The sequence below is a fragment of the Rhinolophus sinicus genome, chromosome 2 (genome assembly GCF_057876585.1).
Source record: "Rhinolophus sinicus isolate RSI-liver-muscle chromosome 2, RSI-T2T, whole genome shotgun sequence".
NCBI classification, from domain to species: Eukaryota; Metazoa; Chordata; class Mammalia; order Chiroptera; family Rhinolophidae; genus Rhinolophus; species Rhinolophus sinicus.
In genome coordinates, this window is record NC_142502.1 from 84507024 (window position 1) to 84532437 (window position 25414).

The 25414-nt window shown below is 36.3% G+C and overlaps 1 protein-coding gene across 33 annotated transcripts in view; it reads left to right on the forward strand.

Annotated features, from left to right (window-relative positions):
* The window catches only part of DST (dystonin), a 428859-nt gene that overhangs the window by 246702 nt on the left and 156743 nt on the right, over positions 1–25414 (forward strand). For 30 of the 33 annotated variants that reach the window (XM_019734620.3, XM_019734625.3, XM_019734626.3 and 27 more), the window contains 19 exons: positions 7889–8001; positions 8097–8203; positions 10349–10468; positions 12505–12600; positions 12700–12827; positions 16120–16213; positions 16515–16669; positions 17476–17935; positions 18021–18149; positions 18295–18372; positions 18452–18613; positions 18703–18807; positions 21175–21270; positions 21849–21974; positions 22594–22746; positions 22955–23109; positions 23318–23444; positions 23935–24118; positions 25152–25309. In XM_019734620.3, coding sequence (XP_019590179.3) covers positions 7889–8001; positions 8097–8203; positions 10349–10468; positions 12505–12600; positions 12700–12827; positions 16120–16213; positions 16515–16669; positions 17476–17935; positions 18021–18149; positions 18295–18372; positions 18452–18613; positions 18703–18807; positions 21175–21270; positions 21849–21974; positions 22594–22746; positions 22955–23109; positions 23318–23444; positions 23935–24118; positions 25152–25309 — 2746 coding nt within the window. Of the gene's footprint in view, positions 1–7888; positions 8002–8096; positions 8204–10348; positions 10469–12504; positions 12601–12699; positions 12828–15754; positions 16002–16119; positions 16214–16514; positions 16670–17475; positions 17936–18020; positions 18150–18294; positions 18373–18451; positions 18614–18702; positions 18808–21174; positions 21271–21848; positions 21975–22593; positions 22747–22954; positions 23110–23317; positions 23445–23934; positions 24119–25151; positions 25310–25414 lie in introns of those variants that run through there. The other 3 variants (XM_088795640.1, XM_088795641.1, XM_074333128.2) reach the window with 2 other exon arrangements.

The window sequence follows — 25414 nt, forward strand, 5'->3', positions numbered from 1 at the left end:
ATACCTAAGGCTGTGGTCAGAGTCTTCTTGTTTAATAATCTGACCTGGAGGCCTGTGATTCAGCCACAGGCTTGGATTCAATCACACCATACAGGCTAAACTGGATTGGACTGGTTTAATACTGGGAGGAGGCCCTGTGCGGCTTGACATGTTCCCATAGGCGGTTGGGTGCTCGATGACTAGATGATTCTTTGCCCTCAGAACTTGATCTGCCTTCAGGCTGCAGAACCCAGAGTTCTGGGGTGTGGATGTGTGTGTGCACACATACAGGTATGGGCTCTGATTTGTGTGGCCACGGGTTACGCACAGACACAGAGCCCTGGAGGTTGTGAATTTTTTAAAAAGTCATAAGTATTTCAGTTCGTGAGGCAAAAGCAAAGGTACCTTACCAAATAAACTCAAAACAGTCGAACAGAGAACATCAGTGGTTGACTTCTAACCATTACCACCAATTTTAAATCCTTCGAGAGCTCACATGCATTGCTTGTAATGCATCTGCATCAAAGTGAGGTGTATAAGTTTGTGTTCACATCTGGTGACCGTTTTTCAGTGTAACTGTATTTTTACCTGCAGTTTTGGGGCTATAATTTGGCTTGTAGATATTTAGAGGAAACATCTGTTTATGTTACCTTCTTTCTATGTTCCTGGCCCTCTTGCCCACTTTATAGAAATTCTCTATAATACTAATCCTTCCACTATTGTATGAAGTAGTTCCTTATAGATGTGACGTAAGGCATAGCCAAAGTTCTAGTTCCAGTTTTTCAGTCAGAAAATTGAAAAACTGACACAACCATCATGGGAAGACTGCTCCCCTGGCTGTCCTCACCATGAAAGCCTTTGTAGCAGTTTCTACAGTAGGCACTCTTTGCCAACAGCCCTGCTACTTCTTGTATCTGTGATTTTTTGTTTAAATAGCAACCAATGGAAAATGTAACACATTAACATTATAAAAGACTCAAATAGAGTGAATGAGTATGTATTGAAATGTGATTTCTTTCCCCAGATTTCTGAGGCAATTGCTATTCTTCAAGAAATTTTCTATACATATAGAAATACTTATTTTCTGTTTCTTTTTGAGGGAAGGGTCAAGTTTATTGCGGTATAGTTTACCTAAGCACCTAATCTTGAACATAAATATAATTTTTTCTAAAACACAAATGAGAGAATAGTATATGTGCTATTTTGCATTATTCTTTTTTCCGTTTAACTTGTTTTAGACATTTTTCCATATCAGCACAAATAGACTTATTTTATTCTTTTACATGCTGCATAGTATTCAATTAGATGGATGTAACAATTGATTGATGGACGTTATATTATTTGCTATTAAAAATGTTGTATTGGACTTTATATTGTGCAGATGTGTGAAAGTGTCTGTAGGATAAGGTCCTAGAAGTAGAATTACTGGAAAGATATTACATTTAAAATTTTGAGGATATAGACCCCTTCTGCACTGTTTGCCCTCCGTGATGCCTTAAGAAAGAAACAATTCCTTACTTTACTTGCTAATTGGATTCTAGCAATTTTAATTTTCCCTTTTATTCATAACATTATTTTTCTTTATCTTTCACAGTATGTGCCAGAGCTGAAATTGCAGACTCAGGTTTCCCTCTGTGTGGTGTACAAGCTTTTAGTCTTAACATGTGTGGGTTAAGACTTTGGGGGGGGGCGGGGGAAATGACCAAATAAGTTGGCAAAAATGAGTGATCTAATCACTTAAAAAGCATATATAATAATGAATGTCAACTATAATTATATATATGTATATATTTATATTTATATATAGTCACAGGATGTGGAGTACAGCATAGGGAATAGAGTCAGTGGAATTGTAACAGCTATATACGATGTCAGAGCGGTAGTAGATTGGGGGAGGGGGGTTATCACTTTGGGAGGGCTATAAATGTCTAGCTATTACCTTGTTTTGTACACCTGAAACTAATAAAAAAGAAAGAAAGAAAAAAACAACAACACATCAGCTGTCTCGGAATAACATATGAGAGAGTGCCAATCACAATGCCGGAGATTTAGGAAATGTGTAATGAAGCTCAGTGTCCCTCCCTCCCTAATGGCCCACTAATAATAGGGCATGTGACAGTACAGCTCAAGTGAAAATGGGCTTTAAAGTCTTCCCTTACTTCGAAACCTGACATATTCTTCCTTCATGCTTCCCGTCAGCATTTTCTTATCTTTCACTTAGTATTAAGATTTCTCATACCTTGTAGGGGCAGCTGGCATGTGATGATCTCTCTCCTACTTTTCTTTGATAGGTCCATCTGTTCCATTACAACACTTTTTTATTCTGACTCATTTATAGATTCATATTCTTATGTTATTCTGGGATATGAAGTAGTTTAATTGTTTTTTTCTACCAAGTAAAAAATAAGCCGAGCCATCTCCTTTTTTTGCTGGGGGGCAGGGAACTTATCCCCTAATCACTAAGGCTTACGTATAATTTGCTCTCACAAGTTCACTAAAATATAGGTACTGAAGAAGTTAACTTCTCTATCTAAATCAATACTGTTTTCCGTATTTATTAAAGTCTGTGAGGCTGTTAACAGAATTGATTGTTTGCGAAGTGGAAGTCATACTTTATTAGGTATCTTTTAATTTCTGAGGTTGTTAGATTCCAATCTTGAAGGACTAATAAATCTTGCTGTAAATTACAGTGTTTCTCCCTTGTTGTTAGTAGAGAGTCATTTTGTAGGAAAAAAAATTGGAAGAATATTTGAAATAAGCTGGGGCATCTAGATTTGAGAAAAGGTAGAATTACCTTCACAGCTTGTTGCCACCTTGGAGTTCTTGGCTGTGTTTCTTTCAACAATATGTGTCCAAATATGAGCATAAAGGAATGTCTATACCTAGTTACACAACTGTGGGTGGGTCTCCTGCATGTTCATATTTATTTGCGGGGGGAGAGAGGAGGATCGCATTATAGGTCTTTTTTTCCACCACCCCCCGGGGTTGGGGTGGGGTGGGGGAGGTGAGATGCTTTTAGCACCAATAAGAACGGTAAGAACATGCTAAGCCTGAACATGATTTAATCCAAACAGTCATCTTTGGGAATTTGTTATGGCAACTGCTCTTCCATCAGGATAAGTGAGGCATATTTAATGCATATTCTTCTTGTGTGATTTATTGAAGAGCAGATGTGAAGTGACATATGTGGCTTCATGCATCTGTGTATGAGTTGGTGAATTATGTTCTGGAGTACAAAGATTGTTCTAAGACTGATTTCTAGGTAAAGGGAGTGGTTTTTTTTTTGTTTTTTTTTAAACTTTCATGGTATCCTTTTTCAGTTCCTCGGAAGCTGCTGAGCACAGTCAGTAAAGCCTGACCCCCTGTGAGCCCAGCTACGAGTGTCTGCTTTGTCTGTGCATGTACCCAAGCAGTGAAGCACACTGGAGCAAGTCAGACTTCAGGCTAGATGGGTTTTACTATAACTTCATCATTACCAGCGTCAAAGGGTTCAACCAGCAATCTTTTTCTATCCATGTTAACTCACCCTTTCTCTCCCTCACACCGCCTTTCCTTCCCTCACTGTTAACTGATAATCTCAATTTGTACTTTTCAGGAAAACTGAAGTCAGCAAATGGAAAGTCTTTTTTCTTTTTACCAAAGATACAAACCTCCCTTTCATGTGTATCCATCCTAGCCATCTTTGCTCCTATTAACAGAGGAATCCACCCTCCACCTGTCCAAGGCCTGTCTCCCTCTTTCCATGTTCTGGATCCCATTTCAGCCATTGCCTCAGAAGCCTCCTTTCTGATTCTATTAAACTTTTCCCTCCCTACAGATCTCTCTCATTGGATTTTAAACTCGCTGGAGCCTCTTTGTTAATAAAACAATGAACACTAAAAAAACCCTCTCCCTTAGCCCCATGCTTTTTTCCATCTAATGCCTTATTTATTTTTTTCTTTAAAGGCCAGACATCTCAAAAGAGCTGTCTCTACCTTCCATTTTCATTTCTTTACTCCATACTTATTCCTCAACCCACTCTAATCTGCTTTCTGGCCCCATCATCCACCAAAACACTTCTTCTCGGGTCACGAGTGACTTCTGTGTGGCTAAAAGCCTGTGGACACTTACTTTTCAGGCCTCATGTTCCTTACTTCTCAGTATTTGACTCTCTTAACCATTCTTTTCTTTTTGAAATATTCTTTTTCTTTAACTTTATGGCACTATACTCTCCTGGTATTTTCTCCTGTTTCTTGGGCCGCTTCTGCTCTGTTCCTGTTGCAGATTCCACCTCTTACATGAACTCCAATACTGAGTTTTTCAAGGTTGCCTGTTCAGCTTTGTCTTTTTCTCTGTGTTGACTCTCATCCATGCGTATACCCCTTATTACTACCGTGTTTCCACGAAAATAAGACCTAGCTGGACAGTCAGCTCTAATGCATCTTTTGGAGCTAAAATTAATATAAAACCCAGTCTTACTTTAATATAAGACCGGGTTTTATATAATATAATATAATTAATATAATATAATACTGGGTCTCATATTAATTTTTGCTCCAAAAGATGCATTAGAGCTGATGGTCCTGCTAAGTCTTATTTTTGGGGAAACACGGTATCCATAAAGTGTTTGAGGGGACTGGACCAAAAAAAAAAATCTCTTATGCAGTTTTAATGTTCTGCTAGTTTGGTTAGTGTGAGTGGTGATATCTTTATATTGCATATACATATATTTACATACATACCTATATTTACGTATACACATATATGGATATGTGTGTATGTACATGTATGTGTGATTGTGTGTGTGTTGCGTGTGTGTATGCATGTGGGTATATATATCTTTTTTTGTCTAGGGAAAATACTCTTTTAAGATATGCGTTATATAAAAGATAAGAATTACTTTTATCTAAAATTATTTTGTATTATGGTAACAGCCATTTTGTTTGGTGCCTTTTCATTCTATATTTGGAACAAATTAAGGGCACTTAACCATGCATATCAGGGTTTGTACTTTTTGGCCTCACTTTAAACGTCATCTCATGACCTTATTTTGGTTTTATACTTCTGATTTAAAATTTATGTTATCTTCTTATATTTTCATTTTTTTGTAAGCTGTTTTTAATCATTTATAGAAACAGGGTGGCATATAAATATGTTTTAAAAAATTGCTATCCATGATGACTGAGTCATTCAGAAAAGATTACATTATCATAGAATAATAACACAAGTAAGAGTTAGAATGGCCTTTTTTCAATAAAAAGATTAGTATATATCATTTTAGGTGGCAGAAGATTACTTTATATGATTTTGAAAGGTTTCCAGAAATTAGGGAAATTAGAATAGTTAATACTTAACTATGTAAACTATAACAGGAACATGATTGCTGCCTTCTACGTGCTCACAGTATAGTGTAGTCTTTGGTTAATCGAAAATATGATGAGAATGAAATTTCCTGTTAATGTTACACAAAAAGGAGACGTTACTGTGAAATGAAACCCTAAGAATGAAAATAAAAATCTTCTTTATGTGGAAAACAGCTGAAATTTTTCAGGCTGTATTATCCCAGTGAGACTATGAAAGAAGGAAGGTAGACCGGTCATATAGCACATGCCTCTTTTGGAACTTGCAGACAAAGAGACGAAAACCGAAATGGAACACTGGTAATGACCTAGGGCTCAGGAGATGATTGGAGGAGAGAGAGAATTTTGAGAACTTTCAGACTGTTCTTTTTCATAGTGGTTTTATAATTTTTTCCTTTTTCACTTTTTGCTTAATTTTATTGGTCTACTGCAATCTCTTAATGGAGGAAAACGATTTCAGTTTTTGTTCCATTAAAGTGTTAAATATCATGATAAAGAGGTGACTTATTCCAACTCATGTATTATACAGCCGCTTTTGTGCTGAAATGACTATGTCATTCAGAAGGAAATATTATGTTTTATTCTCCTACTCAAAAACTTGATTCTTCAATGACTTTATTCATTCTGTCTGGGATTACTCAGTGTTCACTTTCTTTGCTAATGGCAGGGTTCGCATAACAACATGCACTTTCTTGTTGGGAGATTTGGCAAACTCATAAAGACTGGTTTTCATTTCTTTAAAATGTGAGAACTTTATGGAAACAAAACAATTTTTTTGAACTTTAGATATTTGTTTTTGTCTAGGCTGTTATGCATACCTGTTTAGTAATCTTGAAGTTGGCAGATTCTTCAGAATGCTTCTATGTGAATAAAAAATGTTAGTTTTAGAGGTATGTCATTTACCTCTATTGTTGTCAGTAGATTTATTTTTCCTATAATAAATGCAGGATCATTTTTCAGTAATCAAATTGGTGGCATGTGAAACACATGAAAGAATTTCCTAATAATTTCCTGAGAAAAGAGTAGGTAAGTAATGGTAGCTACAATTCAAGGTAATGAACCCTTCAAAGAGCTATAAAACTATAACTAGATCTCTTTGGAGATCTGCTTTCTCATCAGATAAAAATAGGAGTACAAATTGCTGTTTATACCTTCCTAAGATTAATGATACATTTTCAAAGAATTGCTCATGTGAACAGCTTTCCAAGTACCGTGTTTCCCCGAAAATAAGACCTAACTGGAAAACAAGCCCCAGCATGATTTTTCAGGATGACATCCCCTGAACATAAGCCCTAATGTGTCTTTTGGAGCAAAAATTACGATAAGACCCAGTCTTATTTTTGGGGAAACATGGTAGTATTGAAAATAATCTGCATTTCATTTGTCCCACACTACCTTTGAGCCCTCCCACTCTTTCCAAATGAATCTTTGGAGCAAACCAGGATGCCTGTGTAGGGTATGGAGAGCCTTTCCCTATAAGTTGATAAACAGGTTCGTACTCAGTGATGTGGGGGGTGGGTGCCACTCTTTTGGAAGGCTTTACTGCTTCCACATTTGTTCCTGAATTATTTTAATGCTTTATTTTTGAGAAGAAAGTTTCCTGACTGGCTTCTGGCCTTAAGTTTCCAACTACCATATTTTGCTACTTTGTATTTAAGGAGTATCTTAGAAATCTGTGTGTGTGTGTGTGTGTGTGTATGTGTGTGTGTGTGTGTGTGTGTGTGTGTATACAGGCATGTTTGTGAAGCTACAAACCGGTGCTTATTTCAGTTAGTTATTTATGATTCAAATTACTAACTCACCAACCTATTTACCAAGTTATCTGTAGGTGTTGATTGAATGCCTGCAAAGTATATGTCACTTTATCGCAGCAGAAAGATAAAATACAAATGTGTATTAGTACATGGTTCTTGCTGTCCTCGCATTGGCCTGTTGGAGAAACAAGGCGTAAGTGCACATTAAACAGTGAATTAATAGGGCGAGGAAGTATATGATTATTGTGCCAAATTGACTGGCACAGAACTAAGAGTATAAGGAGTTCAAGGGACAGAGAAAGAAAAATGAGAGCTGGAAGATTGGTGAGGGCTCCACAGACAAAGTGAGGCTTGATCTCTGCTCTTAAAGATGAGTAGGATTTTAGAAGACAACAGTGACATGAAAGGGCATCCTGGATGGGGGATGCCATGAGCATGGCATTGAACTGAGTATGAGCTTTTGTGTTTGGTGAAAAGCATTGAGAGGGTGCTAGTTGGATGGGAAACACACTGTTGGAGTAGTGGAGCCTAAATAGGTTGAGTGGGACAGTTATTTAAAAAGATTCGGATTTTGAGGGATTTGCTGAAAGTTATATACATTCAGATTTTTATGTTTTCCTCGATACACTCGCCTTTGCCACACAAAAGTTTCTGAGAGGAGTAAGCAATGTTAAATGTTTGATGAAAACCTCTGTATTTCAACACGAGCTTAGTATTGATATTTGCAGAAGTTGTTATATAAATAGATACACCTGGAAGTGTAATGTTGAACTGGCACGTGAGAAAACATAATTAACACAGTGAATTTTTTCCTAGGCCGGACCTGATAGACATGAATACTGTTGCTGTTCAAAGCAACCTTGCAAATTTAGAGCACGCTTTTTATGTAGCCGAAAAAATTGGTGTTATAAGACTTCTGGATCCTGAAGGTGAGTTGTTGTTTTGAGTGGATGTAGACGGGCATAGAAGTCTGATCAAGAGTGATCTGTCAACATTTTGACATAATTTATGTTGCTGCTTTTAGATGTTGATGTCTCCTCTCCTGATGAAAAATCAGTAATAACTTATGTGTCATCTCTCTACGATGCATTTCCCAAAGTCCCTGAAGGTGGGGAAGGCATCGGAGCAAATGTGAGTATTGATTTTTCCACGTCAGAAGCTGCTGATTCCATAATGCCCAGTTGACTGAATTCTTTGATAGTGCGTTTTATAGTTCTTAAATATTTTCATAGCATTTGAGTGAATATGGTGTTTAATAAACTGATACTGTATGCATTTTAATGGTATCATTCTACCATTAAAATTATAACTCAAAAAATTCTATTCTATATCATAAATAAAGCTATTCAGAGTTAGATGTCATTTTAGAAATAATAGCTGTATAGCACTGAATTTTGTACATTTTCATTTTTAACTTGCTGCTATTTTACAACTCCTCTAGCTGATTGTATATATATAGAATAGCTTACTTTTGAAAGTCATTTCCAAGTTTATGAACTCATATGATTCCATGAGGTAAGTTGGCTCAATACTGTTTTTCTGATTTAATGGTGGGACCCAGAGGAAGTTTATTTATTTTGCCAAATTGACAGAGCGACTTTGGAAGCAGGGCAAGGTCCCTGACACATAGCTCTGGACCTTATTTGTCACTGTTTGCCAAAGGGTTGTGTAATTCAGTTCAGTCATGCATTTTGTAGTGATCATGCTAATGAGTGCGTATGCATTTCTGGAAGAGACAGGAAACCCTGTACATGTTATGCATTTGGGGATGATCTCCCCTCACCCTAAGCTTCTGCCCTCCTCCTTGCAGATACCATTTTTTAAAATTTCACCTTGATGATTTAGGAGCTCATCTCGGTAAACTTTCTTTTCTGTTCTCTTATTTCACCTCTGTAAGCTATTGTTCTAGACTTATTCCCATTCACTTCCTCTTGTTCTTTCTCTCAAAGGTGTTGTCTACTCTTTCGATCCCTGAGTAACTCGCTCCCCTGCTCCTCCTCTCCTCTGATTCAGTGCAATTCTCCAGTGACTCAGTGTTAAGCGTTGCTTGAGAATGTTTCTTGTGGCCATTCCTCGCTTTATCTTCTCACTATCTCCACCCCATCCCTGACTCTTCCCTTCACACTAGAATCAGGATGATAGCTTTCTATGGTTTTTCCATCTCCCATTATTTTTCTCTTCCCATCAACTCTGCACACTGTCACCAAATGAGCTTGAAAACTTTCAGTGGCTATATATCGCTTGCAAGATTACATCCAATCCAGACAGTCTGACATTCAAACTTCTGCATATGTGACCCCTTCTTGCCTATGTTTTTAGCTATGACACCCCAGCACAAACTGTTTGCTAGTAGCCATTTCTACTGCAGAGTCCTGACTCACTTGGGACTCCTTTATCTTTTATCCACTTCTCTCTGCCCGCCACCAACAGTTACTTACTGGGCATTGCAAAACTGCTCTGGGACCACCTCTCCCAAGAAGCCTTTAGTGACTGTTTTAGGCTTACCTGATTCTTATCTCAACTCCTAGCATACACTTTGTGAAATACTACTTTTCATTTTGTTCAGCTGTTTATATTATAACTCTCTCTTGCCTCCCCATCTAGATCATATTTCTTTCATCGTAGGTATTATGTCTTAAAGCATTATATTTTTATTACAACATTTAGCTGAAGGAGCACAATGCTTTGAATGTAATTAGCACTCATTAGATAGTTAATTGAATATAGCGGTTGACAACCTTCCAGTTTCCTCCATTTTAAAAAAGTTTGCTAAATGAGTGCTTGGATAATCTCACCATACATGGCTCCTGTAGGTTTCATTCCTATCTAGTTTCTTACATATTGTATAGTTCTTTTGAGTTTCATATATACAGTCGACCTAGATCTAAAAAGGGTGGCAGAGTGACAACTAACTTGGCTTATGCATATTATTCCCCTTTCTTGAGTGCCTTACACATTGACTGTGGAAGTTTATCCTGTTGTGCTTCAACGCTGCCTCAGAACCCTTCTCAACACAGTGCTTCAGGCAATCACTATCTCTGGGTCAGAATTGACACTCATTAGGGTAGTCTTTGTGGTCAAATATTAATAGCATGCTTTTAAAGCTGCTTATGTGGAAAGATGGGAACTGCATGGAAAGTAGGAAAACATTTAGATGGTTCTCTCTGTCAGACTTAAAGACATGCAAATTCACAAAATGACCTCTGAGTAAATTGTGTTAGATATGAATATGATTATCTATACACATGAATCTTTTCTGTCCTTTTATTGTCCTAGGATGTTGAAGTCAAATGGATTGAATACCAGAATATGGTGAACTACCTCATCCAGTGGATTAGACACCATGTGACCACAATGTCTGAGAGAACATTTCCTAATAACCCTGTAGAACTAAAGGTCAGTGTCACTATAGAAGTAGGTTTGACTCGATTATTAAACTTTTAAATAATGCTGTAATAATTCTGTTATTTTAGAAGTTTAGGAAAATGTCCCTTGGTAAGCCACTAATAAGGAGGCATTTAAAACTATGTTCATCTCCCTACGATTCAGAGAAAATGGAGGTAAACTTTAGTAATCAGAACATAATAGCAACAACATCTTAAAGAAATTTATAGTCCCTTAGCCTTGAATTGAGAGTTTTAAGGTTTAAAAGAGTCTCTGGAAATGACCTCGCCAAACCGTTTTTGGTGTATGGGAAATGCTTGGAGCCCACCGGGTGGCTGGGGTGGGAGGGACTCTGGGAAGCTTGCACAAGTATGTCAGTGGGTGGGAGTGGCCTGCAGTCAAATCCTGTTAAAACTGCTTCAGAGCTTTCTTTTGTAGAGCAAGAAGTACATACTATATTTCACTATGAATTTGAAAACACAGATCTGACTTCCAGTAGCAATGAATTCATGGTTTGGTGAAACATTTTCTATTACCTAAAAACAGGTCTAACTCTCTGAGGCACAGACATGATAGAAAGATAAAAGTCACTACAGATATATAAACTTTGTTGAAGAGTAAGTTGCCTCAATTTATATATTAGGATTTGTGATAGTAAAATAGTCTGCTGGACTATTTCAAGAAACTGCTAATGTGAATATTAACAACAAAGTCCTAATTCGTTGAATTACAGGCTTTATTTTCATGATCTAACTCGAATCACAAAAACTGTAACAGCCCAGGGTGGGCCCTGTTATAGTTGCTCGTTGAGTTCATGCATCTATACAGAACATCTGTGCAACAGCTCTGAATGCACATTGCCACAAGGAGTTTGTCCTTGGCACGAGGTTACTTGGCGTGTGTTGATATGATGCTTTTTAAGTGTTCTAAAATTGTTTGTGAAGTCTCCCTATGTGGATGTAAATCTTCCCAGGGCAAGAGAGATCCCCCCTTCTCTCACCACATCTGCGATGAACAGTGTTTAGGATATAATGGCATTCTGTGCTTATTTACTCATGGACATCCTGAAACATTACTGTTTGAGTTTAAAACAGATTTCAAGTTCAAATTATTTCCAAATGGATTCCTATTGTCCAGACCCTTAGGTATATTTATACTGGCTTCTGATTAATGTAGATTCTGAAAAGTTTTGGAAGAAGTTTGAGTGATTACCCAGATTCCATAAGATGTAATACAGGAAAGAAAATATATATGGGGAAATGCCAATAATTTTATTAGCCAGCAAAACGTTGAATGGAGTCCCTCAGAAACGTGTCTGTGTGAAGATTTAAAGGGACTTTTTATAAAACAGCATGACTCAGGATGAAATAATTAGTATACACTTATTAAATGTGGATATGTTTTATCTACATATTTTTTATGAAGGTTTTTTTTTAATAAATACAATAAATTATATATGAGATTCCAAATTAGTATCTGTAAACTAGACAATAATTTAATTATGTGGTTGAAACTTCTATAATAATAGCAGCAACCGATCACATCTCTCTTTGTTTACTAAGAGATCTGTTTAACTTGGCCAGTGGGACATTGAAACCAAATTTTAGCCCTATCTAGCTGATAAAAATTCTATTTTCAAGGATAGACCCATGATATAGACAAGAACAGAGTTTTTTTTTTTTTTCCCCTTTATGGAAATTGGCATCAGATCGTTTTTCTAAAAGTTAATTTGCCACAGTCGGAAAGTACATCTCTTAAAGGATATGGTTTCTTGTTTGTACGATAATAAACACTGCCGTGGTTAATTATTATCCAGATCCCTGTGTGGTATACACGTTGAATCATGGCTGACATCGATAGTTAACATCCTCATCAAATCTTGTATAACCAGGACACCAACTAGCTGGCATTTGGTATAGTCCTTGAGTGTCAGTCTTATAAAGAAATTCCACTAAATATATACATCGCTTTTGAAATAGTAACACCATGCCATAATGAAAACAGGTTTTTGCAGTTTGAGCCTTCATTTACTTTCCCTTTCATTTTAGGCACTTTATAATCAGTATTTACAGTTTAAAGAAACAGAAATTCCACCGAAGGAGACAGAAAAATCAAAAATTAAACGCCTATATAAATTATTAGAGGTAAGCAGAAATTTCCTTTGTATTGCCAGGTATAATCTTTGTTATTTATCTATGTATTTTTACATCTTTGCTTCCCATCACATTTTTTTCCCCCTCAAGATTTGGATAGAATTTGGACGCATCAAACTCCTTCAAGGTTATCATCCAAATGACATAGAAAAAGAGTGGGGGAAACTCATTATTGCCATGCTTGAGAGGGAGAAGGCACTGCGTCCAGAACTAGAAAGGTAAGCTGGAGTTATTTCTGCCATTGACATCAGGTAGAGAGGGGGGTCTCTTTGTTTTCGTGGAAAGAACTTCAGTTTTTGAGGCAGGCACACCTAGGACCAACATTTACCTTTTCCATTTCCTTGTCCATGGACCTTGGATAAATCACTTAGTCTTTCTTATCCTCCATTTTTTTATCTATGAAACTCTTCCAATAGGTTGGAGGAGTAAATCAGTAACATGTTTAAAAAGGAACCCAGTGGACGGGGGGTATGTGAAGTCTCATCTAATAAGGCAGTTACAGTTTTAAAGCCTGTCAAAACTACCTGTGAGAATTTCTCAAACTGACTTAAATCAGCGGGGCCTGGATCTGGAAGCTCACAGGTCAATAATTAACTTATTTTGCTTCTTATATTATTGTCTATGATGGTCTTTCCGTGGGACAGTGGAAACCAGAGTCTAGTCTGCCTCCATTTAAAGGGCAGTGAGGTGGCTTCTAGAAAACACTCAGTTAATGTTGGTTCAAGTTCTCTTTCTGGCCACTTCTACAAATCCATTTATTCCGTGAAATCATCATTGACTCTTTATGAGTCTGTCTCTCCCATTACACCCAGTTGCCTGGAACGGTACCCCGGGAGACATTTGTTGGATGCATTTGTCTTCAGTATAGTCCTTACCTCACAGCCTGACTTGTGATACATGGCAACTGTGATCTCTGTTCCTCATTAGCTGTGAGCTCCATAGGGGCTGGGCCTTACAGAAAAGGCCTTCGTGGTCAGGCTCACCTCTCAGGCCTTTCTCATAGCCCACCCTCCTTGCTTTCTGCAGTGCAGGCACACTGGCTGTCTCTCAGGAGCGCTGAGGTGCCATAGTCAGGATCTTTGCAACTGTCTGTTCCTTTGGCAGGGAAGTCTATTTCATCCTCCCCCTCTCTCTTTATTCCTAATCATTCTCAGACCTCCGCTCCAGTGGTATTTCCTTAAGAAACTTTCCATGGTCTCCTAGGCTAGTTCAGATATCTTGCTTAGAACTCTCATATTTACATGTATTGTCCCTTCATAGCACTTATCTCGGTTATAATTTTATATTTATTTCTGTGATCATTTGATTAAGGGTTACCTGTTCCGCAGTTATGAGCTCCAAGAATGTGGAGACAAACTCTTGTTTTCTCCATCCCTTGTGTCGCCAGTATTTGTAACACAGTGCTTGGTATACATAGAGGTGCTCGGTATACTTGTGTTCTCCGTGCCCTGCCTGTGACTTCAACATTGTCGAAATATGAACTAATACGTTGAGGATATGTGAACAAGTCTAACTTGTCAGTCCTTTATTAAATTACTAACTACACTCTTGTTGAAGAACAACATTATATCCACATAGCTGGATCATTAGAACCCAAATATGCTTGAAATACAAGGGGTGGAACTTTTATGGAGGAGGAAATTGTGGGTGATTAAAATGAGATACTAAGCTAATCATCTGAAGTAATGGTTGATTACTGAAGTATGCCAGAGACAGGATATGGAGTAGATTTTTAGTCATTTGAGTAGTAACTGGATGTTTTGTACGGGTTAATGAAGAATGCAGTGGTTAAGAGTTCAAAATCCAGGAGTCATCAGTCCTGGGTTAAATTACTAACTCAGCTTGTAAGCAGTGTCATTTGAGATAAGGTATTAACCTCCCTAAGCCTCAGTTTCCTCATTTGTAAACAGGATGTAATAGTACCTACCGTGTTTCCCTGAAAATAAGACCAGGTCTTATATTATGGTTTGCTCCAAAAGACGCATTAGGGCTTATGTTCAGGGGATGTCACCCTGAAAAATCATGCTAGGACTTATTTTCTGGTTAGGTCTTATTTTGGGGGAAACACGGTACCATATTTTGTGGTTATGAATGAGTATGAGATGAGTTATTGTATACAAAATGATTAGTTAATTTCATGGCACATAATGCTTAATAAATGTTAGGTGCTGCTGTTATTATTTTGAGCTTTTCTGTTTACTAGCTATATTTGATATGGCACTCTCAAGTTTCCCCTTTCCTGCCTTCCAAAAAAAAAAAAAAAATCAACCTTTGGAGTGGAGAAGTAGCCATTTGGCATTGTAGTGTTGAGGGCAGGAAAATATTTAGGAGCTTGTTTGGATAAATGCCTTCAGTTTTCTTGATGCAACAAGTTTTTTGGCAATAACTGTATATTGCAAATAATAGCTATATGGTGTGGGAGTGTGTACAAGACAAATGAGGAGTTCTTATGCCAGGTAATAACCTATAGAAAAGAAAACAAGCACAGATAAATTAAACTTGCAAGCATTGTATTGATATTCTACTTAGCAATTTGGCTTTTAAAAATATAAAGGAACTATAGTAAGATTGGAAGTAACATTCCAGAGAGTACATCATATAAAGAAAGGTAAACAGATCATTTGCCAGTTAATTTAACCTAACAAACAAATGACATGGTAGTTAAAATGGGAATGTACTTCATTTTTCATCAAACTCATTTGTTTATACGTGCTTAAAAGTGCCAACTTTTAGCCTCTGAAATTCAGAACAGACCTAGCCCTTTATAAAAGTCAGGCAGGCTGTGATTGAATTTTTGTGTTGTTTTAGCTGATAATTGCTATAGCCAGAATAACTTTTACTAATTGTACCTGGGCTTCAGTGAGGCTTCTGAGTTGTTTTTTAGGTGGCTGCAATTGGATGACTCTTGGTGAAAATATTTGGCCAGTCTTTTTCAGTGACGCCCGGATCAGGCTGCCTTGTCCATACTTGTAGGGTTTTAATGCAAGCTACAAAAGGCAAACTTCAGCTAGCAAACGCGTGGCTTTGGGCGAGATTCTTTTGAATACTTATCAGCTTGTTATTTGCTGTGTGTTGCATATGCATGTAGGAGCATATTTAAGGAGCTGTTAAAGCTGTAACATTCAGCTGCCACTTTTCACCGTTAGAAGTAGAGTTTTCTGCAGGCCTTCTACTTTTTGAGTCTACTTTTAATGACCAAGAAAGAACATCATATCAGGAATAAAAATGCACAGCAGTAGTTATAGTTACCATAGCAGTGATTCTGTGTTTAGTAACACAACTAGTACTCGAACCAGTCTTGATTCAAATGAAAATTTTCTCTCTGTTAATTGTGGTCCAACCCTGATCAACTCTTGCATTAGCTTCGGCAATGAATCCATTGATGGACACAGGTATCGGATCATGGGTGTGGGGTTGTTTTACTTTTGATGGGCCGCATTTTTTCAGTGATTGTGAACTCTGCAACTTCCCAGGGAAAGGCTTTATTTTATTTCATTCCTTTTTTTTTAGGTTGGAAATGTTGCAGCAGATCGCCAACCGAGTTCAGCGGGACAGTGTCATCTGTGAAGACAAACTGATACTTGCCCGAAATGCTCTCCAGTCTGTAAGTTAATTTTAGGAGCCCTTGGGATTGTGATAGAGGGGTCTGTGCATTTGGATGAACTAAAGCTTTTGTATACCCTTTGGTTAATTCTTGGTATTTTTGTCAACTGAAACTTAAAGTTTATTAAAGATGATTAGCACTCTTTGCTCTATTGAGGGACAGTGAGCAAAAGCAAAACATAGTTTTGAACCAACAGAGAAAACCTAAGTAAGCTTTCTGTTCCAATATTTCGAATTTTACATGCGAGGCTGGTTTTGAAACTTTGTTTCACAGAATTAATATTGACTTCTTTTAAATACAGGACTCTAAAAGATTGGAATCAGGGGTGCAGTTTCAGAATGAAGCAGAAATTGCCGGGTATATACTTGAATGTGAGAACCTTTTACGCCAGCATGTAATTGATGTACAGATTCTTATTGATGGAAAATATTACCAGGCAGATCAGTTGGTACAGAGGTAAGAGGGCTACTTACTCATACCCTGTTGTTTTGTACAACTGTTTCATGGGCACTCGGGATAGGAATGTAGAATATAACAATTTTATGAATATATAAGAAAAGTATCTTTTTTAATTCAATTTTTTCCATTTTCTCTTTATCCTAGTATGAAAATGTTTTATAACAAAATGTTGGAAAAATATATATTGATAAAAATCTATGTCTCTGGGAATTAGGTTTGGATTTATGGAACCTTTTGGGTTGTATACCATATATGTAGCAAAAATTGTAAATGATGCCCTGATCCAGTTATTTCACTTTTAGGAGTCTATAGTAATTCTGAAAATAAAAAAAATATGTATAAGTAAATATAGATTAAAAGCTTTTTATTCACCTGAGAAATATTTTATAATAACAAAAATTTGGAAATATCCTGTCAAAGAAGACAATGACACATTATATTGTAGTAATTATATTGCTTATAAATTATAGTTATAACAAATAAGTGATAACAAAAATGCTCAGAGTACAATTCAGTGAAAAAAAATTGTGCAAAATTTTATTGATATGAGTACAATGACTTTTAAAAATTGACTTAATTTAGCAGTTTAGGTTTACAGAAACGTTGAATGGAAAGTACAGAGTTCCCATACACTCCCTCATGCCTTTCCTTATTAACACCTTGCACTAGTGTGATACATTTGTTATAACTGATGAGTCAATATCAATGCATTATTGTTACCTAAAGTACATAGTTTACATTAAGGCTCATTATTTATGAAAAATGCCTTTTATATTAGCTTATCATTTTTCATTTTCTTTTAGGGTTGCAAAACTGCGCGATGAAATTATGGCCTTAAGGAATGAATGTTCCTCAGTGTACAGCAAAGGACGCCTGCTGACAACAGAACAGACAAAGCTCATGATATCAGGAATTACTCAAAGTTTAAACTCAGGATTTGCACAGACCTTAAACCCCAGTCTGAACTCAGGGCTGACCCAGAGTTTAACGCCTTCCCTGACCCCTTCTAGTGTGACCTCAGGCCTGTCATCAGGTCTGACCTCCCGCCTGACTCCATCCCTTACTCCAGCTTATACACCTGCTTTCCCAGGATTAGTTCCAAATTTCAATTCAGGAGTAGAGGCAAATTCATTGCAAACCCTGAAGTTGATGCAGATCCGAAAACCCCTTCTAAAGTCGTCTTTGTTGGATCAGAATTTAACTGAAGAGGAAATTAACATGAAATTTGTTCAGGATCTTTTGAATTGGGTTGATGAGATGCAGGTAAAAAAATGTGTACCTTGCCTGAGAATTTCAGTCTTTATTGCCATCAGTTTCTTTTTTAATCCTAGTGTCTTTCTGTCTAAAGGTGCAGTTGGACCGTACTGAATGGGGATCAGATTTGCCAAGTGTTGAAAGCCATTTAGAAAATCACAAAAATGTTCACCGAGCTATTGAAGAATTTGAATCTAGCCTTAAAGAAGCTAAAATCAGTGAGGTATATGAATTTCAAATCTGTGTATATTTCATTTTAGCTTACTGTTGCTTTGCTCTTTACGTAAAGACCCTATAACAAGATAATAGATACATTGAGTATGAGTCAGAATTCTTTAAGATTCCTAACCTTTTATACCATATTATAGATCCAAATGACGGCACCTCTTAAACTAACTTACGCAGAGAAGTTGCACAGATTAGAGAGTCAGTATGCAAAACTCTTGGTAAGTTTTTTTAAACTTTCTGTTTTTCTTATCTCTATTTGACAAAGACATGGTTCTTACAATGATTTTCCTTATAAAGAATACATCCAGGAATCAGGAACGACACCTTGATACACTCCATAATTTTGTATCTCGTGCAACTAATGAACTTATTTGGTTGAATGAAAAAGAAGAAGAGGAAGTTGCTTATGACTGGAGTGAAAGAAATACCAACATAGCTCGGAAAAAAGATTACCATGCTGTAAGTAAAACTTTTGTAATTGGATATTAAAGCTGTATTTCAGGTTTAGCTCTTTTCCTAACATACCCCTGAATTCTTTCTTACATTAGGAATTAATGAAAGAACTTGAACAAAAGGAAGAAAATATTAAATCAGTGCAGGAGATAGCAGAGCAGCTACTTCTGGAAAATCACCCAGCACGCTTAACTATTGAGGTGAGTCAGGAAGTGTAATAGTCATGGTGGAATACTGATATTTGATTATTACCCTTCAGGTTCTTTTATTGCTGATAAATTGAAAACTTCAAACTATCAAAATTTTATTACAACTTGTCTCAAAAATAATGTTCCTGACAAATCATACTGATTTGCCGTCAGTGCTCTTGCTCTTTGTGTCACCTACCCATCACTTAAAATAAAGATATTTTTGTCAACCCCTGTGACCAAGGAGATGTATTGCAGTAAATACAAAGGACCTTGACTTTATAAGCTTTGACATGTTATTTCCTCCTGACTGTGTGACATTGCACAGGTGATGTAACCTTGCTAAGCCTCATTCTCTTACCTATAATGGGGAAAATCGCTTGTAACCCATAGAGTTGGGATGAGAATGAAAACAATAATGTACTCTTACCACTTAGTACAGTTCTTGGGACCTAGTATGTTCTCAAGAAGTATTAGTCCCTGTTATTTAGTTTAGTAATTTTATTTATGATCTGGTTTTGTGAGTTATATTGAAATAGCATGCTGGCAAGTCATCATGGTATAGAGTATATATTTCAAATCCAGAAGTGGAGAATTGATGGGGGATTTATCAGGTTGTCTGTGTGGTGGTGATCGTGGTGGTAGCCTTGTGTTTAATCTTTTTGGCCTGATATATACTAGTTAGTTAGTGATCTCCTAAATGTGAAAGGGACATAACGCATGAGGGCAAAGAGTATCAAACTTAGTGGTATATTTCCAGAGGAAAAAAAATGAAGCTGTGCTGAAAATGTGACATGCCTCAAACTATCACAGTTCAGGAAAGAAATTCAATCGTCTTTCTTCACTGGAATCATCATGACACAAAAGATTAGTAATATTCTAGGCCTCATTAGGAAGTTTTGGGACTGTTACATTTGACCTGTTATGTGAAAATAGGGTTTTGTATCCACAGGAAATGCCATGTAGGGATATTAAAGGCATAGAGGAGTAGGAGGAACAATAGGGAAAGGGAATGAGAACAATGAAGGGTCTGGATATACTTTTGCACAATGAAAACTAAAAATGGAATATTCTTTATAGTAGAGAGAGGCAGGCTGTTAGGAAATATGACTATAGGTTAAGAATTTTGATGGGAATGCAAATGTGGATGTGGACCTGATTACTTTTATGTAGAAATGTTCATCTAATTACAAGTTTCTTGAGGGGTAAAATAAAGCCTTAGTCATCTTTATGATATCATTTGCCTATTCAATGTCTTGTGGGTATATGGATAAGAGTTAATTATCAACATTATTTCATATTTATATGAAAAAGAAACTAAGATACATACATGGTATATCTTTTATAGACAATTTACTCAAAGTAGCTTAATTTGAGGAACCAGGTAATGTGATCATGATGTGTTGCCAGATTTCCAGTGCTGCGCCATACATTCCATTCAGAAAGCCTGCCTCCTGAGCATAGCTCCCCAGGAATGAGATTTTCCAAGAGGAAGAATGACAGGCGTATTTATGATAGTCCTTAAAGCATCCAGAACGCCCTCTTCTGGAAGTCAGTGAATTGCACCTTAAATATAAAAGGGTGTTTCATGTTTTTCTAATATTAACAGAAGTAGGTGTCTTCTACAGTATTTGTGCCCTCATGAAAGGTGCATTTTGTCTTAAATAAAAATTCAAGTAAACAACCATTTTTTAGTAAAAAATTCTAGTATAATGATTATAACCTCAGAATTACACTGATAGGGGATTGCATACTCTTCTCCACCCACTCCAAACATTTTCCTTGTAAAAACAAATAAATACTGCCTCCCTCTGCCCCAAGGTTCTGGCCTAGTTTTAGAAGCAAAAACAAAGAGAAAACTACAGAATCATGTATTTTCATATCAAAGGTGTATTTTATGACCCAGTGATTCAAAAATTCAGAGAAAAGAAAAATGAAGGGAAAAATGTCAAAAAGGAAAGTGTATTTGAGGACTCCACAAAATAGAAAAAAGGTTGGTGGCAAAGGAGTAAAGGGTTAACTTGTATCCATTCAAATGTTAATTTTTTTTTCATGTAAAAATAGCCAGAGTTAGCTTTTTCCATATATTTTAAGAAAAAAAAAATCAAAAGTTTAAAATCTGAAAGAAAGGGATGGGACTGATTTAAAAATTTATATTTAAACTTCCAAGGACTGGCTTTGGGCAAGTGATAAGTCTTAGATTAGGCAAGTGATAAGTCTTAGATTAGAGGGACATTACCCTGATTTTCAAGTCTTATTCTGCTAAAACAATCTCACCATCTATTTAGATACAGTAGAATCTTTTATCCTTTAAAAGCATTGTTGTATGTGTATGTCTTTACTCTCCCCCAGTGACAATAGCTGTGTTTTATCTTTAAGGCCTACCGAGCGGCCATGCAGACGCAGTGGAGCTGGATCTTACAGCTCTGCCAGTGTGTGGAGCAGCACACAAAGGAAAACACCGCCTATTTTGAGGTATGTGATTAGAACCACAACTTCAGTAGATGGCATTGTGATTTTGACTGACGTACAGAAAATATCTTCATAATTTATTGTTAAGATACATGTACATAATGTGCAGAGGAAAAACTGAAGTGTTTTGTTTGTAGGTTATAAGGGATATCCGAGTATGTTCTATAGGATACACTGAAGCATTCTATTAAGGAGGATTTCCTTAAAAAACCCTTTACAGTGTCAGAAAATCTTTATTTTACAAATATGTCTCTTATGAAGGAAACGTTGTCATTAGAGAGAACTCTTTTTTCCTATTCTTCAGAAGTTTTAGATTATTCTTGAAATTTCACTCTTACTTAAGAGTTGTTTAGAATGTAATAAATGTTGGACACTTAGTATTCATTCATAATTATCCAAGTTCAATTCAAGGGCTCTTGTTTGTTGGGTAAAGGAGTGATGTGGCTATTAAATTGTGTTGTTTTGAATTTATTCTGTTCTTACTTATGAGGGGTACACCCAGGGCCCTGGTAATTGAACTTCATAACTGTGCTTTACTGTCATTGAATATATTTTAACTACCAGTTTTTGTCTTTCCCTAGTTTTTCAGTGATGCCAAAGAAGCTACTGATTACTTAAGGAACCTGAAAGATGCCATTCAGCGGAAGTACAGCTGTGATAGATCAAGCAGCATTCACAAGCTGGAAGACCTTGTTCAGGAATCAATGGTACTGATACAAAAGCCTATGAATTGCCTTAGTAATGTAAAATGGGGATTAGATTAGTTTTTACTACATTTTTATAGGTGCAGAACTTTATATTTTATTGGTACTACTGATCATTTCACCTCGTTCAATCAAGCATTTAAACACTCAGTTTTGGTATTTTTTGGTAACAAATACAAAAAATTTTTTATGTGATAGTCTTGACATCTTAAGATGTTTTAGCAGTGTGTGTGTGTGTGTGTGTGTGTTTAGTCATTCATCCCACAAACACGTTAAGTACTTTATATATCCTAGGCACTGTTTTAGGTGCTAGAGGTAGAGCAGTGAACAAAATAGACAAGAATCCCTGCCCTCGTGGTGCTTACATGCTAGAGAGGGGAGTAGACATAAACATGATAAATAAAATATATGTGTGTGTTAGATAGTGGTAAATGCTAAAGAGGACAAAAACGAAAGAAACAAAACAAGGGAAGAGAGATGCAAGCCAGATAGAGAGGGATTGAAAGTTTAGACCATGTGATCTGGGAAGACCTTTTTGATGAAATTTCATTTGTGGAAATCCCCCAAACAACAGAGAATACGCGTCTTTTACCACTTCAAATCCATCTTATTTATTTCTTAGGAAGAGAAAGAAGAACTTTTACAGTATAAAAGCACAGTGGCAAGCCTGATGGGGAGAGCAAAAACAGTAATTCAGCTGAAGCCAAGGAATCCTGACTGTCCACTCAAAACTTCTATTCCAATCAAAGCCATCTGTGACTACAGACAAATTGAGGTACTTATAACTCCTAGAAACAGACCCGTTTCTGGCATTATTCAGATGTTTTAGAAATGAGGTCGTATTGCTCACTAGTAAAGTTTTCCACTTCAAAAAAAAAAGACAACAAAAAAACACCAGTAAAAAAAATTCCAAGATTGGGTATGGAAAAAAGATTAGTCAACAGTGACCTCATTTGGTTTTTCTGTTCTTCATTTAAAACCAGATAACCATTTATAAAGATGATGAATGTGTTTTGGCGAACAACTCTCATCGTGCCAAATGGAAGGTCATTAGCCCTACTGGGAATGAAGCGATGGTCCCATCTGTGTGTTTTACAGTTCCTCCACCAAACAAAGACGCGGTCGACTTTGCAAACAGGTTTGTATGCATTAGCTAAAACACTGAGAAATGGCTTTGGAAGCTCTCGGAAAGTTAAAGAAATAATCAATACTTTATCAAGGCCCACAGGATCAGAAGGATCTCAGACTAGTAAACATGGGATATTTTACAAACGAAAAGAAAAGTTGTAGCATGTTGTCAGAGGGAGTGAAAAGGCTGAATCTGTGTTTTCTTTCATATATTTCAGAATTGAGCAACAGTATCAGAGTGTCCTAACTCTTTGGCATGAGACTCACGTTAACATGAAGAGTGTGGTATCCTGGCATTATCTCGTCAATGAAATTGATAGAATTCGAGCTAGCAATGTGGCTTCAGTAAGTATAAATCTACACATCATCTTAATCTGTCCGAAAATGTGGGGCAACTTGTCATGAGGGGTAGAGTTTCTGAGTGCTATAGAATAGGAGCAGAGCCCAGCAGATCCGTGGTAATATTCACTCATTCAATGATTATTTGTTATACAGCTGTGATATACAAGGCACCCTTCTAAGAATTGGGGATATCTGGAGATCACATATTTTACTTAGTTCTTATATTTTGATAGGGAAGTAAGATATAGTGTTTGGACATCTGGAAATGGGTTCAGTTTAATTTCATTTATTGAATTGTATAGTCTTGTTTTTCCTTACTTTAAAACCTCAAAGTATTAATGAAAAAGAAAATTAATTTCAAATGGTTCTTTTATTAATGACTGTTAGTATGAACTGGTGTATAACACGAGACCCTAATCTGAGATCTGTCCCCTTTAAATTTAGCTCTTTGTACTATAATCACTTAATTATATGGATCATTGGTCTTCTTTAGATAAAGACAATGTTACCAGGTGAACATCAGCAAGTTCTGAGTAATCTGCAGTCTCGTTTTGAAGATTTTCTGGAAGATAGCCAGGAATCCCAAATATTTTCAGGCTCAGATATAACACAACTGGAAAAGGAAGTTAATGTGTGTAAACAGTACTATCAAGAACTTCTTAAATCTGCAGAAAGAGGTAAAGCATGGAAATTCTTGTTTTTTTCTCCCATAGGTTATTTTCTGCTCTCAATGGGAATTTCACTCTTAGGTGTGTTATGTCACTCAGCCTGTGATAGGTAGACACAGTTACTGGAATGTTAAAATCGTGTTTGAGGTAGGAAGATGCAAGAGGGATTCATTTATGTCTAAATGATGAATTAATGAAAGATACCAACAAAATAGTATAACAAATGATTAAATTTTTTTTTTTTAGACACAAAACTTAATTTATAGAAATTTTTTTTGTAGTTGTTACATTCTCAGTGTGAGTTGAGCTGGAATCCACTGCCCCACCCACAAATGATTAATTCTTAATACATCTGCTTTTCAACATTTTTAGTATTTTGCAATGTAATGTTCAGAATGATAATCTTTTAGTTTCAGAAAAGATTATCTTTTCTGAATTATTTTTTCATGTACCAAACTTAGATTTTTTAAAAAAGACTATTTTTAATAGAAGTTTTAGATTCACAGCAAAACTGGGAGAAAGGTGCAGTGATTTCCCATAACCAAACTTGGATTTTATATAGGGGTTAAAGGGAAATATTTTGTCTAGTTAACTTTCATTAACTATAAACTTTATTCTGAACTCTTGATATTACTAAGAGACAAAAACTGTATTAGTAATGTTCTGTTAAAAAGATTTTAAACTTTAACACATTTTATCTGCCTTTCATTTTTAAGGATTTTTATTTAATTTTTATAATTAATCTGCAACTAATATAATTCACATTTTTGTGAACATGAAAGCAATATATTACTTTCCTTGGACATGATAAATCAGAAATCGTACTTCAAATGACATTAAGGAAATTTTATTAATTCTTTGTAAATTGTAAGGCCATTATTTTAAAGTTTTTATCCTTAGGGTCAGTTCATGATGATAACTGGTAACATTAGTGTGACTCGCTATGTCCTAGTAGTAGTAAAACTGCCATATTAAAATATGAGCAAATGCTTCTAAAAGATAGAAAACAGGTATTTTCTAAATATTATATTTACTTTTACAGAGGAGCAAGAGGAATCTGTTTATAATCTCTACATCTCTGAAGTAAAAAACATTAGACTTCGGTTAGAGAACTGTGAAGATCGGTTGATTAGACAGATCCGAACTCCGCTAGAACGAGATGATTTGCATGAAAGCGTGTTCAGGATTACAGAGCAGGAGGTAAGATTTTTAAAGGTGTTGGGATAAAAATTAACTTAAGGTAATTTACTATCTTAATGACTATCACCACCTCTGTGACTTCTTCTTATATGTTCGATTTTGCCC